This window comes from Cervus canadensis, chromosome 5, assembly GCF_019320065.1.
Source record: "Cervus canadensis isolate Bull #8, Minnesota chromosome 5, ASM1932006v1, whole genome shotgun sequence".
NCBI lineage: Eukaryota > Metazoa > Chordata > Mammalia > Artiodactyla > Cervidae > Cervus > Cervus canadensis.
The window spans coordinates 41,823,434-41,847,934 of record NC_057390.1 but is presented as its reverse complement, the minus strand read 5'-3'; the positions used below and the strand labels follow the sequence as shown (position 1 = coordinate 41,847,934).

The 24,501-nt window shown below is 39.9% G+C and overlaps 1 protein-coding gene across 1 annotated transcript; it reads left to right on the top strand.

The window, feature by feature from the left end:
• The first annotated feature begins 22,379 nt into the window (after positions 1–22,379).
• On the top strand, positions 22,380–24,295 carry LOC122441701 (protein Red-like). The gene has a single exon (XM_043468635.1). It carries the CDS (start codon positions 22,445–22,447, stop codon positions 24,110–24,112), a length of 1,668 nt encoding a protein of 555 aa, XP_043324570.1. The 5' UTR covers positions 22,380–22,444; the 3' UTR covers positions 24,113–24,295.
• Positions 24,296–24,501: the final 206 nt, after the last annotated feature.

The window sequence follows — 24,501 nt, the reverse complement described above, 5'->3', positions numbered from 1 at the left end:
TTGAGTGGCTTTCTTCTGTAAGTAATCCAGGAGCCTAAATTCCTTTTATCTTGTAGCACCAACATGTGGCCTTCAAAATCACCTTGGAAAAGGAAAGAGGGTAGAGAATCACAAATGGGAGATTTTTATGGGCCAGACCTGAAAGTGGAATACATTACTTCTTGTCTACTTTCCATATGGCCTCCACAAAGGGGCTGAGAAATATAATTTGAGAAATGGAATTTAGTTATGTGCCCTGGAAGTAGGGAAGATATTGAACATGAGTAATCACTAGCAGTCTCTGGTACTGAACTCTTGTTTTTTTTAGAGAGGGTGCAATTAAATCATGTTTGTAAAAGATGAGACTGACTCACTAATGAAGGAGAAACTGGCAGTGATTGAGAGGAAGGGAATCATGAGTATGGGAGAAAGGGTGAAATCTAGAGCACAGGTTATAGGGTTGGCCACAGATTGGAATGCAGACACTTCCTCTTTGGTTACAGGAAGGAAGGCAGAACCTGGTAGACCTGATGGTATGGAGATGAAGTAGTCAGTCGCATTCCATTTTTTTTTTTTTTTTTTTAGTGATGTGTAAGGTATGAGGTTATGTTCAGCTGAGAGTGGAGGGCGCAAGAAAGAAGAGAAGTTTAAAATGCAGTGTGAAAGTGGAACATTATATGTGTCTGGCTGTACTTTTTTGAATGACCAGTTGAAATTTGTGGTCATAAATATAATGTCAGAGTAGTACACAGTATTTCATATGTGGTTGTTAACCCAGGGTATATCAATGGGTTTCTTTCTGAAAAAGAAGACAAAGAACTAGGAAAATTTAAATCTGAATGGAAATATGAAGGAGGGATGCCAAGTACCTCTAAGCTCAAACATACACACATACTCCCTGGGAGTGTCACCCATTCCCATGATGTTACCTGTTGTACCAGGACTATATATACAGCCTAGATCTTTTCATGGGTTTCAGACCTGTATATCTGATTGTTTATTAGGAGACTCATAGACATCCTGGATTCAATCAACACATCTTCTCTTCCAAGTTTACCCTTACTCCCATATTTTTTGAACCACCATCTACCCAGACACAAGTTAGAAAGTTAGGAGCCATCTTTGACTCTCTAACTGTCCTCCACCTAACCCACAATGTAGGATCTTCAAGTCCTGCTGATTTTACCAGTCCATTATGAATCCATTATTTTTCCATCTTAACTGACATTGTTCTGTGCAAATCTTCATCATATCTCACCTAAACTACTGTAATGGACCTCTATTTGCCTGTCTATATCTTGGTCCCATTTGAAAGCCTTTCAGTCATATTCAAACCCATTGCTGCTTGAATCCTCTGGACAAATGCACATCAGACCAAACCACTCTTGTGCTGTAAGGCCATTCATTAACCTTAGAGCCATCATCATCAGAATGACTAAAATTAAAAGGACAATACCAAGTGTTGGTGGGGAGACAGAACAAATGGGATTCTCATAAAATTTTTGTTGAAATGTAAATTTGTATAACAACCTGGGAAAATTGGCAGTAGTTCAGTTCAGTCACTCAGTCGTGTCCAACTGTTTGTGACCCTATGGACTGCAGCATGCCAGGCTTACTTGTCCATCACCAACTCGCAGAGCTTGGTCAGACTCATCGTCCATCGAGTCAATGATGCCATCCAACCATCTAATGCTCTGTTGTCCCGTTCTCCTCCTGCCTTCCATCTTTCCCAGCATCAGGGTCTTATGTAATGAGTCAGTTCCTCGCCAAGTGGCCAAAGTATTGGAGTTTGAGCTTCAGCATCAGTCCTTCCAATGAACATTCAGGACTGATTTCCTTTAGGATGGACTGGTGGCATCTCCTTGCAGTCCAAGTTACTCCCAAAAGTCTTCTCTGTCACCACAGTTCAAAAGCATCAACTCTTCGGCACTCAGCTTTCTTGATAGTCCAACTCTCACATCTATACATGACTGCTGGAAAAATCATAGCTTTGGCTAAATGGACCTTTGTTAGCAAAGTAATGTTTCTGCTTTTTAATATCCTATCTAGGTTGGTCATAGCTTTTCTTTCAAGGAGCAAGTGTCTTTTATTTTCATGGCTGCAGTCACCATCTGCAGTGATTTTGGAGCCCCCAAAAATAAAGTCTGTCACTGTTTCACTGTTTGCCCATCTATTTGCCATGAAGTGATGGGACCAGATGCCATGATCTTAGTTTTCTGAATGTTGAGTTTTAAGCCAACTTTTTCAAATACCTAATGATCCAGCAATACTAATCTTGGATATATTCCAAACAGAAATAAGTGTCTGTATCTACCAAAAGACAGATAAGAATATTTAAGTCACCTTTATTTGTATTATCCAATGATAGGAAAACAACTCAAATATTTATCAGCAACAGAATGGATAAATAAACTGTAATATATCCATAACATAGACTTATCCCCAATTATGAAAAAGAATATACTATTGCCACATAATATGGGTGAGTTATAAATTAAAAAGTCACATACAATAGAGTATATACTCTATGAATCCACCTATATATCAAGTTCAAAAACAGATAAAAATAATTATTATAATAGAGGGCAAAATACTAGGTGTCTTTGAGTGTAGAAATTGATGAGAAGTGGCCCTGAAGGAGCCTTTTGAGTTGCTGGAAACATCCCATATCTTGATCTGGGGGATGAGTGACAAAGTCTCTCTCCTTGACCAAACTCTTGTCGGGCTCGTCTGAGCCCTCTTGTCAACTCGGCCTCATGCTTGACCTTTAACAACTGAAGGTTCTCAGCACAAGTAATGCTGTCAACCCTCTCTTGCTAAAAGACTTGAGTAAATTCTAACAAAGTTTCTATAGCTTCAGGTCGCAACCCTAAGATGACAACTTCAGCCCCCATAGGTTTTCAACCCGAGAAAACTGAAGGTTGCCAAAAGAATTTACTGTTTATTCCAGCCAACACTTAAAGTAAGGGCCGCGATCTCTCAGTTTCTGTGGATAGGTGGGACCCTCACTTCTGGAAGTGCCAGTTAACAGACTTGGATGGCCTAAATCCATTGGCCAGCTCCCCTTCCCACTTTTTATAAATTTCCACTTCCCTCATGCTGCCCATTTGCTTCCCTATTGCCTCATTCTCCCTTGAAAATGTCCAGTTACCTCTGCACAAGTAAAAATTGCAGTCAGTTTATACTGGGCTATCTTTCCTACTGAATAGAATCTTTCTTCTCTAACTAGTGTTTGGCTTTGTTTATCTTTGAAACAGGTTACATATATTTACAAGTTAATCGAGCTATACTGGTATATAGTTTGTCTACTTTATGTATACTTCTTTTTTTAAAAAGTATTTGAAAAGATTTTTGAATACTTTTCCCCACCAGGGCCACACAACCTTGAGACCCTACCTTGAGACCCTGCTTACCACCTCCCTCTTCTTCGCATCCTCCCTCTTCTCTGCATCCTGTGCACATTTTTTTTTCATTTTATTTCAATTTTTTTTAAATGATGTAATACATTTTAAAAATTTATACAATTGTGAAAGGTTATTTTCTCTTTATAGTTATTACAAAATATTTAGCTATGTTCCCTGTGTGGTATAATACATCTTTGAGCCTATCTTATAATCTTGTTATTTTTTAAATGTTTTTATTTATAATATTTATTTACTTATTTGGCTGCACCAGGTCTTTATTGCAGCATGCAGGATCTTTTAGTTGCAGCATGTGGGATCTAGTTCCCTGACCAGGATCAAACCTGGCCCTCTGCATTGGGAGCACAGAGTCTTAGCCACTGGACCACCAGGGTCCCCATGAACCCATCTTATACCCAGTAATTTGTACATCTGCCCCCGCCCCCGCCTTTCTTCACCTGGTTCATTCCTCCTCATCCTTTAAGACCTCGCTTACAGGAAACCATTACAGGTTCCTCTGGTCAGATAGGCTGTTTCTACTCTGGGCAACATAGTAGCCAGCAAATCATCTACCACTCATTTTACCACACCAAAGTACAGGTCCTGTGCCTGGCTCCCATGCATGTGTGCTAAGTCACTTCAGTCGTGTTTGACTCTGTGGCCATGTGGACTGTAGCCCACCAGGCTCCTGTCCATGGGATTCTCCAAGCAAGAATACTGGAGTAGGTTGCCATGCCCCTTTTCAGGGGATCTTCCCCAACCCTGGCATCGAACCTGCATCTCTTATGTCTCTTGCATTGGCAGGGTGGTTCTTCACCAATAGCACCACCTGGCCTGGCTCCCTTACTAAACTATAAAATCCTTGAAAGCAGGGCCTCTTATTCCAGATGGCTGTCACATAGCAGAAGTTCAATATTTGTTGAATGAATTATCTTGTCTAGAGATCAGCAGTTTGTTTCTCCGCCCTGGTGTGCTCATTGAACATGCTACCATGTCTGGGCTCTAGTGTGTGGTATAGCACATACCTTACATTTGGATAGCTCTTCTGAGCCTACAATGAATCTTATGATAAAACTTTGTTATAACTATATCTATTCAGTTTAATGACAGGTGTCTTTTTTTTTCTTTCCACAAGAATTAAAATGTTTAAGCCATGTTCTTTAGTATCAAGAGTAATGCCTTTCTGCCCAACCAGATCAGTCAGTGTTCACTGTTTTATAGCAAATATTTGTAACATCCCCTTTACTACCCCAAAATGAAAGTCTTATGTATAATCTACCTTACATGTATGTTTTCAAACAAAAATAATGCCATAATAGCAATATAAAGCAAAATAGGAAGCCATTTATGAAAAATAATATTGACTTTGATATGTAAATATTTGGGCATGACTACATTAAAAGACCATAATGAAGATTTTAAATGTTTGTACTTATACATAGAATCACAGGCTACAAATGCAGCCTGATACTGATGTGTTGTATTAGTAGACTGTCACAGTTGCAATTTTTCAACTTTTAAAAAGTTTTTCTCATAAAATAATCATCTCTTGATTTATACAGTACAATCAGCCCTCTGTATCCATGGGTTCCATATCTACAGTTTCAACCAATCACAATTTGAAAATAATTTGGGGAAAATATTTCAGAAAGCTCAAAAAAGCAAAACTTGAATATGCTGTGCACTAGCAACTATTTGCATGGTATTTCCATTGTATTTACAACTATTTACAGGGCATTTCCATTATATTGAGTATTATTAGTAATTTAGAGATGATTTAAAGTATATAGGGAGGATTGCTGTAGGTTTTACGCAAATACTGTGCCATTTTATGTAAGAAACTTGGGCATAAGAGAATATTTGATATGGGGGGAAAGGTCCTAGAACCAATCACTTTTGGACACTGATGAACAACTATAATTGCATTACTGGGAAGTTCATATGTAAAATGGAATTGTGATCTAGGCTTGCATTATAAATAGACTTTTCATGTATATGAATGTACATTTTTGGTGAGACATAGGAAGGTCATGAAGATGGGAGACAATTCTTGGCCATACTAGACTGTTCTTTGCAGAGAATCTAGCGTCTAGCATTCCTGACTACCCCTGCAGTAAATGTCAGAGGTATTCCTATGTTATTGTGGACTATTTGGTCATAGAGTTCCAGAATATCTCCAATGGTTTGGAACACTGGTTCTTGAATTTTGGTGGTCAGAAGAATCACTTCTTGGGAATACATATGCTTTGGTTCCACTCCCAGAAATTCTGGTTCAGTGGGTAGGAGAAGGGCCCTGAAATCTATATTTTGTATTGATTACCCTATAAGTGAGAGAATCCTAAATAATATTTAATGGAGGCTGTGAAAAAAGGCTGTTGAATTATTGTTGTTCCATACTTAACTAAGGGCCCTGGCTTTGCAAACAACACAGACCTTGGATTTGAATTGTAGACAGTAGTACACTTCTCTCTAAATACTTTAACGTGCATAAGCAGTTATTTTTACACTGCTGTAATAACCAGAATGATCCTGTTCATCAGATTCAATGCATCTCTTCCTTAGAAAATTTTATTTTCTGTTTTTTCAGTTTTTAATGATTTTTTTTATGTGGACCATTTTTAAAGTCTTTATTGAACTTATTGAAGAACAATGTTGCTTCTGTTTTATGTTTTGGTTTTTTTTTGGCTGAAAGGCCTGTAGGATGTTAGCTCCCCAAACAGGACTCAAACCCACTCCCCCTGCATTGGAAGATGAAGTCTTAACCACTGGACTTCCAGGCAGGCCCCAGATGAACATGACCACATGGCTTCTCTTTGATACCCCTTTTTATTCATAGTTTATGCAGATATTTTACATCAGTTTTGGCTACAGGGTTATTTTATAAGAAATTAAGCTTTATCAAGACTACAACAATCCCAATTCAAGTACTACTAGTCAGGACATATAGTTGTAATAGCCGGACTCAGTTCTTAGGAGTGGATTTCACTGTATCTCTTCACTGCTCCTCCCCTGTTTACTTACTTTCTGTGTGGGCACTGTTTGAGATCTCCTAAATCCACTTCCATAAATTAAGATGTTATAAAAGACAAAAGTAAGGGAAAAAACATAAAATGTATACATAAAAATTTTTTTAAAAAAACATAAAAAATGAGGACTACAAATCAGCTTTGAAGAGTCCTGGAATCATTTCCACTTTCTTCAACATACTGAAGCATTCCTTGAAAATGGCTGCAATACTGCAAAGAGAAGGGTGGATGTCATTTGGCTAAGTGGAGAGAAAAGAAAGAAGGAAAACCTACATGTTGGAGCAACCAGGAAAACTGAAGCAGAGGGTGTGTGGTAGATAGTGCTGGCTGACTTTTCTTCTTTTTTGGTGTTAACTATAGCTTGGTGTGTATGATTGCCCAACTACACTCTATCTCCCAGCTTCCCTTGAGTGGAAATATATGCCCACCCATTCCTAGGCAGAGCCTTTCAGATGGTGAGCCCGCTTCTTTTTTGTTTGCCTTCCCTCAAGCTAATGAGATGTCCTGTTATCCAGATTTAGTTCTAATATTAAGGATGCTGTCCTAGAGGTTAAAAATAAGATGGAAAGAATCTGTATGATTACATGGGTTCTGAGAACTGGAGCTCAAACATTAAATTGGGAAATTACTCTCTTTTTCTCACACATTGCATTTGAATCTCTTTGTTATAGCAGCTAGCATTACAATAACTAATATTATGAGTACATATTGGGAAATAGAAATAAGGTTAAAACCTGGTAATGGAGAGGTTACAATGCCAGGAGGAATAGTTTAGTTTTGTCTCCTTGTCATTGGAGAAATATTCCAAATTCTTAAACTAGAGAGTGCTGTGATGGGGGCCATATCTCAGGAAAATCAGACTGGTAGCGTTTAAAGCCTCCACTAAGTGGTTATTGAAGTGAAATAAATATGAGCCTGAAACAGACCAGAATATTGAGTATGGAAATGAAGTAAAAAACGAGAGGAAGGAAAACAAGAGATATTACAAAGAGAAGTGATTAGCCTTGGTGACCAACTAGACATAGGGTATTAAGAAGAAGCAGGAGTCAGAGAAAAGGCCTAGATTGCTAATCTGGAAAACTGCTGATGCAGCAAGAATTTCCTGAATTTACCAGGAAAATAGAAATACATAGATTAACTTCAAAACTGCATAAATCATTTGGAGTGTAGCAGCAAACCCAGATCGTCTGCCTGTTTTCCCTCGTATCCACCACCAGTCCCTAAAATAAGAACCTCTAGCCCTGATGAAACATGCCCCACTCACCTATTTTCATTTGAGGAACTGAAATGTAAGGCTTGTGAACACCCAGAGAATTGAAATCTTAGAGTCTGAAAACTCTAAAAAGCAGTCACAAACATTCATTTGTCAAATCTCTCTCTCTTTTTAATCTTTATATTGTGTATGCCTTATAGTTCTACATATGCTAGCTTTATGTATATAGCACTGCTTGGAAGCATGACACAGTATACTAGGTTTCTGTAACAGTAATAATAATAGCTGTTGTTTCACAAGCATGTGATCCAACAATTACTTACACAGATTTAGAGTTAGCATTTTTCAGAACTGGTACTAAAGTCATTTGCACCTTAAAGTCATATGATGTTTCTGATATGTCTCAACAGAGGATAGTTAAATTTTAAGGTTGGAAGGAATCCTGTGGAACATTTAATTCACATCCTCATTTTACACATGAAAAAACTGAGGCACAGAAAATTTTAGTGCTATGCCCACATCATACAGCTAATTTGCTGAGCTGGAGCTTGAAACTAGACCTCCAAACTCATAGTTTGGTTCTTCCATGTCACATTACATTTCCAAATATGATCTAAGATAGGAAGCAATATAAAAATATTTGATAGTTACCTCACAGCCATAATCTTATTGGTAAAAATGCTAACATATGGAGTATTTAGTATTCACAGGCTCTGTATCTTTTTTTTTCATTGATTTTTATTAGTTGGAGGCTAATTACTTTACAATATTGTAGTGGGTTTTGTCACACATTGACATGAATCAGCCATGGATTTACATGTATTCCCCATCCCGATCCCCCCTCCCACGGCTCTGTATCTTTTAAGACTCTCATTATGTAATATCGTACATCAACTGTCCCTCAATTAAAAAAAAAAAGCCCCTCATGCTACTTTCCCAAAAGTTCTCAACTGAACACCATGGGAAAAGTTAAAATCAGTACTTTAACTTTTTTGTTAAAGGTATTGACTGTCATAGTCATTGTTTATTCCTACAGTGGTCAGTACTGAGTGCCGTGAGTATTGAGATGGTCAGTAAATATCTAATGAAATATAAATTGTTATGCATTGCATCACTCCACTATTGATATGAGTGACAATTTATTACCGCTGCTGCTGCTGCTGCTGCTAAGTCACTTCAGTCGTGTCCGACTCTGTTCGACCCCATAGACCGCAGCCCACCAGGCTCCGCTGTCCCTGGGATTCTCCAGGCAAGAACACTGGAGTAGGTTGCCATTTCCTTCTCCAATGCATGAAAGTGAAAAGTGAAAGTGAAGTAGCTCAGTCGTGGCCGACTCTTTGCGACCCCATGGACTGCAGCCCACCAGGCTCCTCCGTCCATGGGATTTTCCAGGCAAGAGTACTGGAGTGGGGTGCCATTGCCTTCTCCTTCTTACCACTAGATACTATTAAAAAAGAGAGAGCAAGACAAACAAACACATACATAAGGCTACAATTCTCCCTCCCAGAAGAGGTAAGCAACCACGCCTGCAGAGAGGCACTTGTTTAGTGCTCAGTCATGTCCGACTCTTATGACCCCATGGACTGTAGCCCTTTAGGCTCTTCTGTTCATGGAATTTTCCAGGCAAGAATACTGGAGTGGGTTGCCATTTTGTTCTCCAAGAGATCTTCCTGACCCAGGGATTGAACCTGCATCTCCTTCATTGGCAGGTGGATTCTTACCACTGAGCCACCAGGGAAGCAGAGAGACATAGTAATAATGAAATTAAGACAGATACCAAAATCTCAGATTACTATCATAGAAGCAAATTGAGTCAACCGGTTAACAAATTCTTCAATAATATGCAAAGCTCTTAAATTTTTATTAAACTTTTAATTAATTTATTTTAATAGTCCATCAAAAAATATACATATAAGGGACTCTCTAGTGGTCCAGTGGTTGAGACTGCACTTCCACTGCAGGGGGAACGTGTTTGATCCCTGGTTGGGAGCTAAGATCCCACATGGCATGCGGTGCAGCCAGAAATAGATATGTGTTTATACAATGAAAGTTGTAAATAAGATGGCCTATAAATCTACCTGATTAATACAAGTATCACCTGTGTGCTTGTGTGAGTAGATGTGTTTCCTTCCAGGACTTTTTCATATGCAGGCTTTGATTTCTTTCTTCTGCTGTTACTTGATCATGATAAAGAATTAAAGCAGAGAAAATGAGAATCAGTTAAGAATAACTTCACCTCCAACCCTGGGAAAAAAAGAGTAACAGTTTGGAGTATATCCTCGATAAGTTTTATTACCTATTGTATACAGCTTCAACCATGAATATTATGCATACATAAAATTTGGTAGCCTTTTTTTTAATTTGGTAATTATACCATCCACATTAAATTGTGTTGCTACATAGTTTTCATACTAAGCTCTTTAAGGAAGGAAGCTGGCTTGAGAATGGATGTCCTAGCAAACTGGGAATAGTTGCAAGGTTTGTAGGTCTTATTAAGGATAAGAAACAGATTTTGTGTGACCAAGGAATTAGTTGGAAAATGGAAAAATAGGAAATGATAAGCAGAAGGTTGGGCTTTTTAAATTATTACATATGAAAAATTTCTATTTTGTTACCTAACAAATGAGATTGAAGAAAAAATAATTTTTACCTATTAATAATCTATGACTATTATTTTACTATTTCATCTAATATTTACAGATAACTATCAAAATCTCTAATGAGGCTCAAACTATATTAAACCTAATTTTGAATATTCCAGATGAAACTTTTTCATTTTTATGGTAAACATACACACATTTTTATTTAGTACTTAACTAATGTTATAGATCAATATTAAATCAATATTAAAAATTTCTTTCAGATTACTGGATATATTTTTAATATGATTTTTGCCTTAGACTGCTTTTTTTTTTCCTCTCTTGGCTGCCCCACATGGCATGTGGAACTTTCCTGACCAGGGATTGAACCTGTCTCCCCTGCAGTAGAAGCACGGAATCTTAACCACTAGACTACTGGGGAAATCTTGTGTTAGACTTTTTTTTTAATTTAAGTGTAGTTGATTTACAGTGTTGTGTTCATTTCTGCTGTATAGCAGAGTAACTCAGTTATATGTGTATATACATTATTTTCTATATTCTTTTCCATTATGGCTTATCCCAGGATATGGAATATAGTTCCCTGTGCTATACGTTAGGACCTTGTTGTCCATCTATTCTATATGTAATAGTTGGCATCTACAAACCCCAAACTCCCAGTCCTTCCCTCCACCATCCCTTCTCCCCCTTAGTAACCACAAATCTGTTCTCTATGTCTGTGAGTTTGTTTCTGTTTCACAGGTAGGCCATATTTTAGATTCAACATATAAGTGGTATTGTATGGTATTTGTCTTCCTCTTTCTGACTACTTCACTTAGTTTGATCATCTCTAGGTCCATCCATGTTGCCTTAGACTTTTGATAATATCACAGAAATAGGAGGAACAGAGTACAATAAATTATGAGATATTCTCTCCCACTTTGCTGAGCCCAGATGACCTTCCCTTCTGTCCAACACTGTATCACACTTTGTCACCTAGGCCTCAAAAAGGACTGCTTGTGCCGGAAGTCTCACATAATCTGCCATGACTACAGTATCTTTACCTTTTGGCTCTAACCCCTCCTATGGGACTTACCCAGTGGCTTAGTGGTAAAGAATCTACCTGCAATGCAGGAGATGCAGGAGATGAGGGCTCGATCCCTGGATTAGGAGGATCCCCTGGAGGAGAGCATGGAATCCCACTCCAGTACCCTTGCCTGGAGAATCCCATGGACAGAGGACACAGTCCACAGTGTCGCAAACAGTCGGACACAACTGAAGCGACTGAGCACACAACCCCTACTATAGTAACTCCAAACCATCATTAGGCTGATGATAGCAACAAACACCATCCCATTTCCTCTATTGCTTCCCCACCTGTCTCTTGAACATGCTTGCACCAGAACTCTTTCATACACCTGCAGCCACAAAGGCATATTTCACCAACACTTGTAGAGGAAGTAGACAGTGAAAGTGGCATCTCACTCCATTTTTAGCATTTGAGTTTCAGTGAGAATACCCTGATAATCCATGAGAGAAAGCTCACTCCCTCAACAAAGTGGAAGATGGATTGGGGGAAGTGGAAGACTAGAGGCAGGTGACTAGTAAGGAAAATAATTGTAACAAATGCAGGGAAAGAAAACCAGTGCTTGAATTAAGGCAGTAGCTTTGGGGGAATAGACAACTGGAAAACACAGGTTAAAAAAACTGCCAGGTTTCTGCTTTGAGCCACTGTATTAATTGTGGTGCTATTCAATGATCTAGGAACCCCACAGGAGGGGAAATTCTTACTTTGTATTACATTAAATCCAAATAGTAGAAGGTTCCCCATCTATTATTCTTTCTTTTCTTCCCTCTTTTTAGAAGAATCTTGATTTTGTTTGGGTAATTTGCCGTGCTACAAATGCCAAGTGCATCTTTAAGCCAATCATGGTAATACCATTCCTGAGCCAGAGACTCTTTAGGAATGGGCAAATGATACATGTCTGAGCAATATAACAGGATGGGAAATTTGCTAGAGAGATTCTGGAATGATTTTTTGTTCACTCATAATAAAAAGAGACACCTAGGAATTCACTGGACTTTGCTGTGTCTGAGAGTGACAAGTGAACCAGAGAAGCCATTTTAAGAGCATAAGTTAAAAATAAAGCTGACATACTGAAGATGGCACACAGCCGAAAGGTTTAGTGGGAATCTCAGTTTTTGATCACATAGTTAGCTGCTGAGTTGGAACCATCAGATCCCTTGTTATAAAAATATTCTCTTATGGTTTAAGCCAGTTGAGTTGAGGTTCCTGTTGCCCACAGCCCAAAACAATTTAAGAGCTATAGAACTGTCCCTAAAAGAAAGAATTTCAATTAGGCATGTGACCAATGGCTCAGAACAGTTCACTTCAGAGAAGGTGAACTGACTCTTTAAGGTCTGAGCTCCTGCAAAATGGTCTCCACTACAATATGTATTTCCTTAAAGTGAGCATTTAATTCTATCAGTATTAAGTTAAGACATAGTATTTTAATTTTCACTTCCTGTATTATACTTGCAGTTACTGTATGCATACCGTTGCTCAAGACCACTGGAGATTCAGAAATAGAACACAGTGCATAGGCCAAAATGTAAGTTGACAACTTCGACAAAGAGTACAGGAAATAAAAGTCAACCAAACAGGAAGTAGACAGAGTAGAACAGAACATCCGGAAATATTTGGGCCTGGCGCAAGAATTAATCTGTCTACAGAACGCAGAAGTACCAAGCAAAATATGTGGAGTTGAAATCTTTCATTTGTAAACATTTTAAGGGGATTGTGAAAGAAGGAAAAAAAAAATGAAAGTCCCAAGGAAGTAAGAGGAAGAGAGAAATAATGTCTCTTACTGGAGTATCTATTGTATAAACAAAAAAATGTCTTCTGCATAGATAATGGCAGCTTGAAAGACATTTCTGCAAATTCTTTGACCTCCCATAAAGAGGTGAATTCTGTGGCCCCCCTCTTTGAATCTAGGCCAAACCTTAGTGACCAGTAAACTGTGGCAGAAGTGATATGTGACCTCCCAGGGTAGGTCATAGAAGGTGGTACAGAGTCTACCTGGTTTGCTGGGCCCTGCATTAGAACCATGAACTTGTAAGAAGTTTTGCCACCCTGAGACCACCATGCTGTGAGGAAGCACAAGCTAACTCATGCAGACAGACCACATGGAGAGGCCTTCTGACATGGAGAGAGATGCCTGGCCATCCCAACTCTGCCAATATTTGTTCTTCCAGCTCCTGCCCCTGAATGACTTCAACTGCATGAGAGATCCTAAAGGCAGAACCACCCAGTGGAGCTCTTCCTGAATTCTTGACTCACGGAAACCACAAGAGATAATAAAATGATTGTTGTCATTTTAAGCCAATGAGCTTTGGGGTGGTTCATCATGCAGCAATAGATATTCAGAACAATAGAGGAGGTGATTTAAATACTATGGCTCTTTAATAAGTAAGGGAAGAACCCTAGGACCATTAGAAGTCATTATAGCTAATTACTGCAACAAGCAAAGAGAACTGCCAGTTTCCAGTCAGAGGATCTGTTACCCATAATTAAGGCAAATAATTAATTGGTGAGGCCAAATAATATTAAAAAAAACTTGACTCTGAAAGAGCTTCACTTTAGTTAATACGAAATGTTTAAAGATTATGTTGTATTTCTCAAAGGCAATTTGTGTAAGTAATTTTTACCGCTGTTCCTTCCTATTGCAGAGATTCATATTACCAACAAACTATGACAGATATATGGGGTGATTCCTGACATGTCACAATTTAGCAACTCAAAAAGCTACAAGCTGAGAGGTTTAGGATCCCTGTGTACCAAGTTCCAACTTTCTGACCTCAGGACATTCAGTCATGTAATGTTTCTATAAGGGAAGTCCAGGATATTTTTAGTTTACATGGGACATGTAGCCAGTGGGACCATATGTGTGAGCTAAATACCAGGATGGGAAAGATGGATGTCAGAGAAATAAAAGCTTTTTATGGCTCACACATCTAGTCTTAATTCTTCTTGTTCTTAGTTTAAAGGATTGAAAGAAAATGAATAAAATAATTAATATAACCCAAGCAAATTTAGAAAAGTAACATGGACCATCTGTATGAAATGTCCAGAATAGACAGATCCATAGACATGGAAAAGTAGATTTTTTAAACTATATACATTTTTTAATTTATTTGTTTGGCTGTTCTGGGTCTTAGTTGCAGCATGTGGAATCTTTCATTGCAGCAGGTGAACTCTTAGTTGCAGCATGTGGGATCCAGTTCCCCAGCCAGGATCAAACCCTGGTCCTTTGCATTAGGAGCCCAGAGTCTTAACCAATGGATCACCAGGGAAGCCCCTAGAAAGTAGGTGAATGTTTGTCTATGGCTGGAGAGTCTGGGCTTGTGTGACATGAAGACTAACTGCTAACGGGTCCAATGAGTATGAAATTTCTTTATGGGGCACTGAAAACATTCTGAAATTGATTGTGGTGATGATTGCAAAATTGTGAATATACTAAAAACCACTGAACTATACACTTCAAGTGGGTGAATTATATGATATGTGAATTGTATCTCAATAAAGCTGTTATAAAGAAAGTAACAAGGGAAAAAAGTTTATTGTAAAATGAAAACAGATAAAAATCAATCCTATTTATCATAATTAAAACATTTTCACTGATGCTTAGAAATTTTCTTGGCTAAATGAGAACATAACACCTGAGATTCCTCTAGGACAGAGTTTAACAAAACTTTTTCTGTAAAAGGCCAGATGGAAAATATTTTAGGCTTTGAAGGCCAAGAGGGACAATCATAAATATTAGGTAGGTATTCACATAATAAGCGATAAAACAAACTTCTGCACATTTCAAAATGATGACATTAAAAATACAATAATAATTTATGCTGGAGAAGGGATAGGCTACCCACTCCAGTATTTGTGGGCTTTCCTTGTGGCTCAGCTGGTAGAGAATCTGCCTGCAATGCAGGAGACCTGGGTTCAACCTCTGGGTTGTGAAGATCCCCTGGAGAAAGGAAAGACTACCCACTCCAGTATTCTGGCCTGGAGAATTCCAAGAACTGTATAGCTCATGGGGTCACAAAGAGTTGGACACGACTGAGCGACTTTCACTTCACTTCACTTCAATTGAGTATATTTTTTGTAGTACAGATATACTAATGAGAAAAATGGAATTCTTTTTTAGGAGGCAAGATTTCACTTAATTGACATTCAAAGTTAATGTTTCCTATCCTCAAATCAACTGCAAATGTTCTTCTGAAAATAAAAGTTCTCAGCTTGTGGGCCAAATAAAGATAGTCAGTGGGCTATATGCCAACCCTTGCTCTAGTGGACTAAGTTCTAAAGGCTGATTTATTGGTTTGCTAGGGCTTAACAAAAACCAGAAACTGGGTAACTTAAGACAGTGGAATGTATTATCTCACAGTTCTAGAGGCCAGGGACTGGAAATCAACCTGTTGTAGAGTCATGTTCTCTCCAGCAGCTCTGGGGGAAGACACTTTGCTTCCTCTGGCTTCTGGTAGCCCCCCGTGTTCCTTGGTTTGTGGCAGCAAAATCCAAACTCTGCCTTTATCTTTCTTTAACTTTTAATTTTATATTGGAGTATAGCTGACTAACAATGTTGTGATAGTTTCAGGTGAACAGCGGACTCAGCCATATATACATGTATCTATTCGCAGATTGGGAAAGACTAGAGATCTCTTCAAGAAAATTAGAGATACCAAGGGAACATTTCATGCAAAGATGGTTCGATAAAGTACAGAAATGGTATGGACCTAACAGAAGCAGAAGACATTAAGAGGAGGTGGCAAGAATACACAGAAGGATGGTACAAAAAAGATCTTCATGACCCAGATAATCATAATGGTGTGATCACTCACCTAGAGCCAGACATCCTGGAATGTGAAGTCAGGTGGGCCTTAGAAAGCATCACTATGAACAAAACTAGTGGAGGTGATGGAATTCCAGGTGAGCTATTTCAATCCTGAAATGATGAAATGATGCTGTGAAAGTGCTGGAGAAGGGATATGTCCCCAAATTTGGAAAATTCAGCAGTGGCCACAGGACTGGAAAAGGTCAGTTTTCATTCCAATCCCAAAGAAAGGCAATCCCAAAGAATACTCAAACTACTGCACAATTGCACTCATCTCACACGCTAGTAAAGTAATGCTCAAAATTCTCCCAGCCAGGCTTCAGCAATACATGAACTGTGAACTTCCAGATGTTCAAGCTGGTTTTAGAAAAGGCAGAGGAACCAGAAATCAAATTGCCAACATCCACTGGATCATTGAAAAAACAAGAGAGTTCCAGAAAAACATCTATTTCTACTTTATTGACTATACCAAAGCCTTTGACTGTGTGGATCACAATAAACTGTGGAAAATTCCAAAAGAGATGGGAATACCAGACCACCTGACCCACCTCTTGAGAAACCTATATGCAGGTCAGGAAACAACAGTTAGAACTGGACATGGAACAACAGACTGGTTCCAAATAGGAAAAGGAGTACCTCAAGGCTGTATATTGTCACCCTGCTTACTTAACCTATATGCAGAGTACATCATGAGAAACGCTGGGCTGGAAGAAGCACAAGCTGGAATCAAAATTGCCGGGAGAAATATCAATAACCTCAGAGATGCAGATGATACCACCCTTTTGAAAGAAAGTGAAGAGGAACTAAAAAGCCTCTTGATGAAAGTGAAAGAGGAGAGTGAAAAAGTTGGCTTAAAGCTCAACATTCAGAAAACTAAGATCATGGCATCTGGTCCCATCACTTCATGGCCAAATAGATGGGGAAACAGTGGAAGCAGTGTCAGACTTTACTGTTTTGGGGGGCTCCAAAATCACTGCAGATGGTGATTGCAGCCATGAAATTAAAAGATGCTTACTCCTTGGAAGGAAAGTTATGACCAAACTAGACAGCATGTTAAAAAGCAGAGACATTACTTTGTCAACAAAGGTCCATCTAGTCAAGCTATGGTTTTTCCAGTGGTCATGTATGGATGTGAGAGTTGGACTATAAAGAAAGCTGAGCACAGAAGAATTGATACTTTTGAACTGTGGTATTGGAGGAGACTCTTGAGAGTCCCTTGGACTGCAAGGAGATCCAACCAGTCCATCCTAAAGGAAATCAGTCCTGGGTGTTCATTGGAAGGACTGATGTTGAAGCTGAAACTCCAATATTTTGGCCACCTGATACGAAGAGCTGACTCATTTGAAAAGACCCTGATGTTGGGAAAGATTGAAGGCAGGAGGAGAAGGAGATGACAGAGGATTAGATGGCATCACCAACTCAATGGACATGAGTTTGGGTAAACTCCGGGCGTTGGTGATGAACAGGGAGACCTGGTGTGCTGCGGTTCATGGGGTCGCAAAGAGCTGGACACGACTGAGTGATTGAACTAAACTGATGCACAGTATTTGAAAATTCATTTATCTAAGGTTGAGAATAAGGTGTCAAAAATGACTTTCAGGTTTCCAGCACATGCAACTGGGTGGAGAGTGGTATGGTGGAATGAAATAGGGAACATTGGAAGAGATTTAGGGTAGAAAGAAGAAGAGCATGAATTTGGTGTAGATGTGGTTATTCTGAGCAACTTACAAAGCCATAGGACAGCTGTCTATATGGGTCTGAAACTGGAGCTATACCCTTAAGAATGTGTTGGGATTTAAGGGGACCAATGAATAATATCCCCTACCTCTTGAGTTCAGAATCAACTGAAACATAGACCTTGGGGAACAAAATCTTAACTTTTTTTTTTATTGGATAAGCTAAACTGTGTAGTTGTAATCTATACACAAAACTGGACTTTTTAAAATGTTCCCCCAGAACTTAACCTGTTGGCCTCCACTGCTTATCTCCCTATTTCAGAAGCAGAGCCTGCCCTAGTCAGATGGTGTCGTTTAGGAGAGAGGACTTGGGTACTTGCTGCAGGGGGCATGGATCCAGAGAGAAGAGAGAGAGGAAAAAGTAGCACCCAAGCCACCAGTGAGTCACTCCCCCTGAGGGAAGGACCGAGTATTTCAACAGGAAGCAAATGGTGTACTTAAAGAGGGAATTGAAGGGATTATAAGCAAAGGGACTTTTTGCAGAGGTGTGGGCAAGGCTAAAGGTACCAACAAGGGATGTAGAAGCATTCAGGATCTACATACAGGGAAGTTTTAATTCTGGGGACAAGAGGAGGGAGCTCCTACCAGAACTCAGGAGAGCTATCACTGAGGCAGAGGGAGAGGTCAGTGCCTAAAGTGTGCCTTGGACTGCCCAGCAGGAGGGATAGGCTGGGGTTGGGGTGGGGAGAAATATTCCTCCTACTCACTCTTCCCACCATCCACACTCCTGCCCATTGACCAAACCCACAGGAAACAAGAGGACTATAATGACCAAGGAATATAGTCTGTTAAGCAGGCAGTCTGCCCAGGTACAAGGTAGGGCAGAAAAGGGCAGGAGTGGGCAATCAGAAAATAACCAGCATATGGGTAGTAAGGGCTGGAGAGAGGGCAAGAGGTGTCATTTTGCCTTCCTGGCAGGGAACTTCCCCGAGGTGAGGGTTGGAAACCTGTTTTCCTGTTCTCACCTTTATGAAGTTAACGTCTTCACCTTACCCTCAACCACCCACTGCTCCTTGGAGTCCCTCCTTCAACCACTGATTGGTAGTTTAGCTTTTGCTTCAAGAATGCTCTGAAATGGGAGTAGAACAGTTATTTAATGACGTTTTCAATGCCCGCTGCACCCTAGAGTGAAAACTCATCACTATCCTCTTTACTACCTCATCTTTGCTCAGCCATAGTGTCCAACTGATTTACCAGAAGATAGGCAATGGGATCAAAGGACAATATAAACATGATAATATGATGTTTGACAATGATGCAATGCCAATAAAGTTGAAATGTCTCAAATAACCTTCTTCCATTACAGTATCTCATTGATTCTAGGAAGTGAATTTTTTCCACCGTTTAACCTCTCTAAAATTGGGAGTCATATTACAATCTCCTCAGTCAGGCAGCTGTTATGATAGAGGTGTCATGGCCTGCCATGTGCATCAAAACTGGATAAGAATGGGTGTCAGCAGCTTGGAAGAAAACCCAGCAGACAGAGTGGCATGTTGTTATAAAATGCTCCTTCATCAGTGCTCTTGGTGATGCAGAGGATGTCGCCATCTGGGATCATTCAGGCCACTCTGAGTTAAAAGTGTTTCTGCCATAGAGACAGAAGGTAGGTTGGTATTTGCAGGTGCTGGGAGAGTGAGAGCAATGGACTTGGGAGTGTTTGCCAGTGGATACAGGGTTTCTTTGAGGGATGCTGGAAATGTTCTGAAATAGGTACTAGCAATGGTTGCACAACTTTGTGAATATGCTAAAAACCATTGAGTTGGATACTTTTAAAGGGTGAAATTTATTCTATGTAAAAGATATCTCATTTTTAAAAAGTGATCCAGAACATTGAGAAAGCTGGGTAATGGAAGTATGAGAACATTTTATACTATTTTTGCAAGTTATTGTGAGTCCAAAATTATTTCAAAGTAAAAAGCTTAAAAAAGACCTTTTGGAATACCATCCAAAATGGAGGTCATATATTTTTAAAAGTCTGTGTTGAGTTAAATTTAAAAGCTTTTGCACAACATGGGAAACCATAAGCAAAATGAAAAGACAACCTGTAGACTGGGGGAAAAGATTCTGCAAACAGTGCAACCAACAGAGTTAATTTCCAAAATACATGAATGGGCCATACAGCTCATTATCAAAAGAACAAACAACCCAGTCAAAGAATGAGCAGAAAAACTACATAGACATTTCTCCAAAGAAGATATAAAGATGGTCAATAGGCATATGAAGATGCTCAGTATCACTAATCATATATTAGAGAAATGCAAATCAAAACTACAATGAGGTATCACCTCACACCAATCAGAATGGCTATCATTCAGTCAGTTCAGTTCAGTTCAGTCACTCAGTCATGTCTGACTCTTTGCGACCCCATGAATCGCAGCACGCCAGGCCTCCCTGTCCATCACCAACTCCCGGAGATTACTCAAACTCATGTCCATCAAGTCGGTGATGCCATCCAGCCATCTCATCCTCTGTCGTCCCCTTCTCCTCCTGCCCCCAATCCCTCCCAGCTATCATTAAAAAGTCTACAAATAACAATGCTGGAGAGTGTGTGGAGAAAAGGGGATCCTCCTACACTATAGGTGGGAGCTTAAATTGGTGCCACTATGGACCACAGTATGGAGATTCCTTTAAAAACTAAAAATAGTTACCATATGATCCAGCAATCCCACTCATGGGCTTATAGCCAGAGAAAACTATACTTAGAAAAGCTATATGCACCCCAGTGTTAACAGAGCACTATTTACAGTTCCCAAAATGTGGAAACAACCTAAATGTCCATCAGTAGATGAATGGATAAAGAAGATGTGATATCTCTATCTATACATACACAATGGAATATTACTCAGGCATAAAAAAGAATGAAATAAGGCCATCTATAGCAACATGGATAGACCTAGAGATTTTCATATTAAGTGAAGTAAGTCAGACAAATAGTTTATGATATCACTCATAGTGGAACAAAAAATGATACAAATGAATTTACTTACAAAACAGAAATAGACTCACAGATATATTAAGAGACACAGTTACCAAAGGGGATAGTGACGGGTGGGGCTGGAAAACGTGGGGTTACATTAGGAGTTTGGGATTAACATATACACACTACTAATTACAAAATAGATCAACAACAAGGACCTACTGTATAGCACAAGGAACTATATTCAGTATCTTATAATAACCTATAATGGAAAAGAATATGAAAAAGAAAAAATATGTATTCAGAATCTGCTTATAGACTTATATGAACTATCTTTTAGTAGAAGTAAAAGGATATTCAACAAAAGCTCTTTTCCAACTCTGAAAACAAACATAATTCAGAATATTTGGATTCTGAATATAAAGAGCTTCTAAGAATACTTTAAGTTATTTTACTCTTATTTTCCTTTTTAATATAAACACGAGAACAATATATGATAAAGATCTATGTCTAAGTCCGAAAGAGCTTGTTAAGAAACTATAAGATAAACATTTTAAGAGAAAAGTGTTGTGTCAAACTTTAGTTGGCATTTTCTCTCCCTTTCTTGGTAGTGTGTTAGATGTTATGAAATATAGTATTACATCTCCAAGGAGGAATAAAAGCTCCCAAATCAAATCTCCTTGCTCTTGTAAGGCAAAGACCACAGACATTCAGGTCCACAGTTATCTTCTACACAAACTTTCATTTGGTTAAACCTCAGGCTGGGGGCCTCACTCAGTACCTGGGAATAGTGAGGTTCCCTCAGTGGTTGCAGGCAAAGTCTCTTTCATTCTCCGCTTTTAGAGTCCAAAGGGTTAATAGAACATGGATTTCCCAGCGCCAGTCCCACACCCAAGAAACTTAGAAAACAGGAGCAAATCTGCTGGCCTGCCTGGCACTGAGGCCAGTTGTATCAGTCCTGATTCTAGGTTTTAAGCTGCGGAAACCAACTCTGCCTGATTTAAGCAGAGAAGGAATGTATTACCAGTTCTTTGGGCATCTGGGAGAATCGCAGGGAAAACTGGAAAACCTGGTGTGACCTGTGAACTGGTCCTGAGAAGACACTGTTGTCAGCTGCTGAGCTGTAGACATTCAGACTTGGGGAATTCTCTGCTGGGTTTGGGCCTGTGTATCACTGACTCCTGATTCAAAGTCCAGGGTGGGCCAGTCTCACAGAATAAACCTTGGCCATGTGGCTGCATACTTGTCATATGGCTTCAAGGAAGCTAGGAAAGCGAGTAAGTAGCATTTTCTGCTTTTATGAAAGGAGATAGACTCTGCCACTCACCAAGACTCTTAAGGAGGAGGAAGAGTTTTAGATGATGGGCACATAAAAATCAAAATGAATGTCCACTTCAGTCAAAATAAAGTTCTTGGAATCTCAGCACACATGTAATACTGGCACCAGCTGAAGATTCCGGCAGGGGTTCAGCAGTATTTGGGGGAGGAGGGAAGAATGAGAAAACATGAAAGAGAAAATCATGTCCATCAGCCTTGTCTGAATGCCTCTCATTCTATATATCACTTTTCTATGGTTCTTGACCTGTGAACTTTACATGATGTTGGGAGAAGTCTTTCATTAAGAGGTTGATTATGGAAGTTCCTGTAGCGTCTGTGTTGTTACCGGATCCTCGGTCGTTGTTGGGGTTGAAACACCGCGGACGAAATGCCGGAGCGAGATAGCGAGCCGTTCTCTAACCCCTTGGCTCCAGATGGCCACGATGTGGACGATCCTCACTCCTTTCACCAATCAAAACTCACTAATGAAGACTTCAGGAAACTTCTCATGACCCCAAGGGCTGCACCTACCTCTGCACCACCCTCTAAGTCACGTCACCATGAAATGCCAAGGGAGTACAATGAGGATGAAGATCCAGCTGCACGAAGGAGAAAAAAGAAAAGTTATTATGCCAAGCTTCGCCAACAAGAAATTGAAAGAGAGAGAGAACTAGCAGAGAAGTACCGGGACCGTGCCAAGGAACGGCGGGATGGCGTGAACAAAGATTATGAGGAAACGGAACTGATTAGCACCACAGCTAACTACAGGGCTGTGGGCCCCACTGCTGAGGCGGACAAATCAGCTGCAGAGAAAAGAAGACAGTTGATCCAGGAGTCTAAATTCTTGGGTGGTGACATGGAACATACCCATTTGGTGAAAGGCTTGGATTTTGCTCTGCTTCAAAAGGTACGAGCTGAAATTGCCAGCAAAGAGAAAGAGGAGGAAGAAATGATGGAAAAGCCCCAGAAGGAAACTAAGAAAGATGAGGATCCTGAAAATAAAATTGAATTTAAAACACGTTTGGGCCGAAATGTTTACCGCATGCTCTTCAAGAGCAAAGCATATGAGCGGAATGAGCTGTTCCTTCCAGGCCGCATGGCCTATGTGGTAGACCTGGATGATGAGTACGCCGACACAGACATCCCCACTACTCTTATCCGCAGCAAAGCTGATTGCCCCACCATGGAGGCCCAGACCACACTGACTACAAATGACATTGTCATCAGTAAGCTCACCCAGATCCTTTCCTATCTGAGGCAGGGTACCCGCAACAAGAAGCTCAAAAAGAAAGATAAAGGGAAAATGGAAGAGAAGAAACCCCCGGAAGCTGACATGAATATATTTGAAGATATTGGGGATTATGTGCCCTCCACAACCAAGACTCCTCGAGACAAGGAGCGGGAGAGATACCGGGAACGGGAGCATGATTGGGAGAGAGAGAGAAACCGTGACAGAGAGCGGGAGCGAGAACGAGACCGAGAGCGGGAGCGGGACCGAGAACTAGAAGAAGAGAAGAAGAGGCACAGCTACTTTGAGAAGCCAAAAGTGGACGATGAGCCCATGGATGTTGACAAAGGACCCGGATCTGCCAAGGAGTTGATCAAGTCCATCAATGAAAAGTTTGCTGGATCTGCTGGCTGGGAAGGCACTGAATCTCTGAAGAAGCCAGAGGACAAGAAGCAGCTGGGAGATTTCTTTGGCATGTCCAATAGCTATGCTGAGTGCTATCCAGCCACGATGGATGACATGGCTGTGGACAGTGATGAGGAGGTGGATTATAGCAAAATGGACCAGGGTAACAAGAAAGGTCCTTTAGGCCGCTGGGACTTTGACACCCAGGAGGAATATAGCGAGTATATGAACAACAAGGAGGCTTTGCCCAAAGCTGCATTCCAGTATGGCATCAAGATGTCTGAAGGGCGGAAAACCAGGCGCTTCAAGGAAACCAATGACAAAGCAGAGCTTGATCGCCAGTGGAAAAAGATTAGTGCGATCATTGAGAAGAGGAAGAAGATGGAAGCCGATGGAGTTGAAGTGAAAAGACCAAAATACTAAAATCTCTGGTTCCAACTCCAAGAATAATCTCCACAAGGATTTACTCCCCACTGCTTGCTTTATACAATTCCAAAAAAAAGTTGAAAGATTTTTGTGTGTGTGTGAATGTATATAAATTTTATTGTATAATGTTTTGATCCCATTAAAGTTGGTTAACCTGCAAAAAAAAAAAAAAAAAAAAAAAGAGGTTGATTATGGCCTAGATTTACTATATCATATCTGGAAATGGAAACCTTTTTGGCTCTTACAAAATTTATGAATTTTTAATGATGCTCCAGGATTTATTGGAAGCTTCTTTCTTCCCCATGTAAAACCCCTTAATTTCTATTTCCCCTATGTCCTCGGACCAAGGACATAGCCACAGCCACATTCCCTCTTGTGAGCAGTCA

What these genes read in the sequence shown, in the direction of transcription:
- LOC122441701 (XM_043468635.1), top strand. Translation starts at nt 22,445, where the DNA reads ATGCCGGAGCGAGATAGCGAGCCGTTCTCTAACCCCTTGGCTCCAGAT.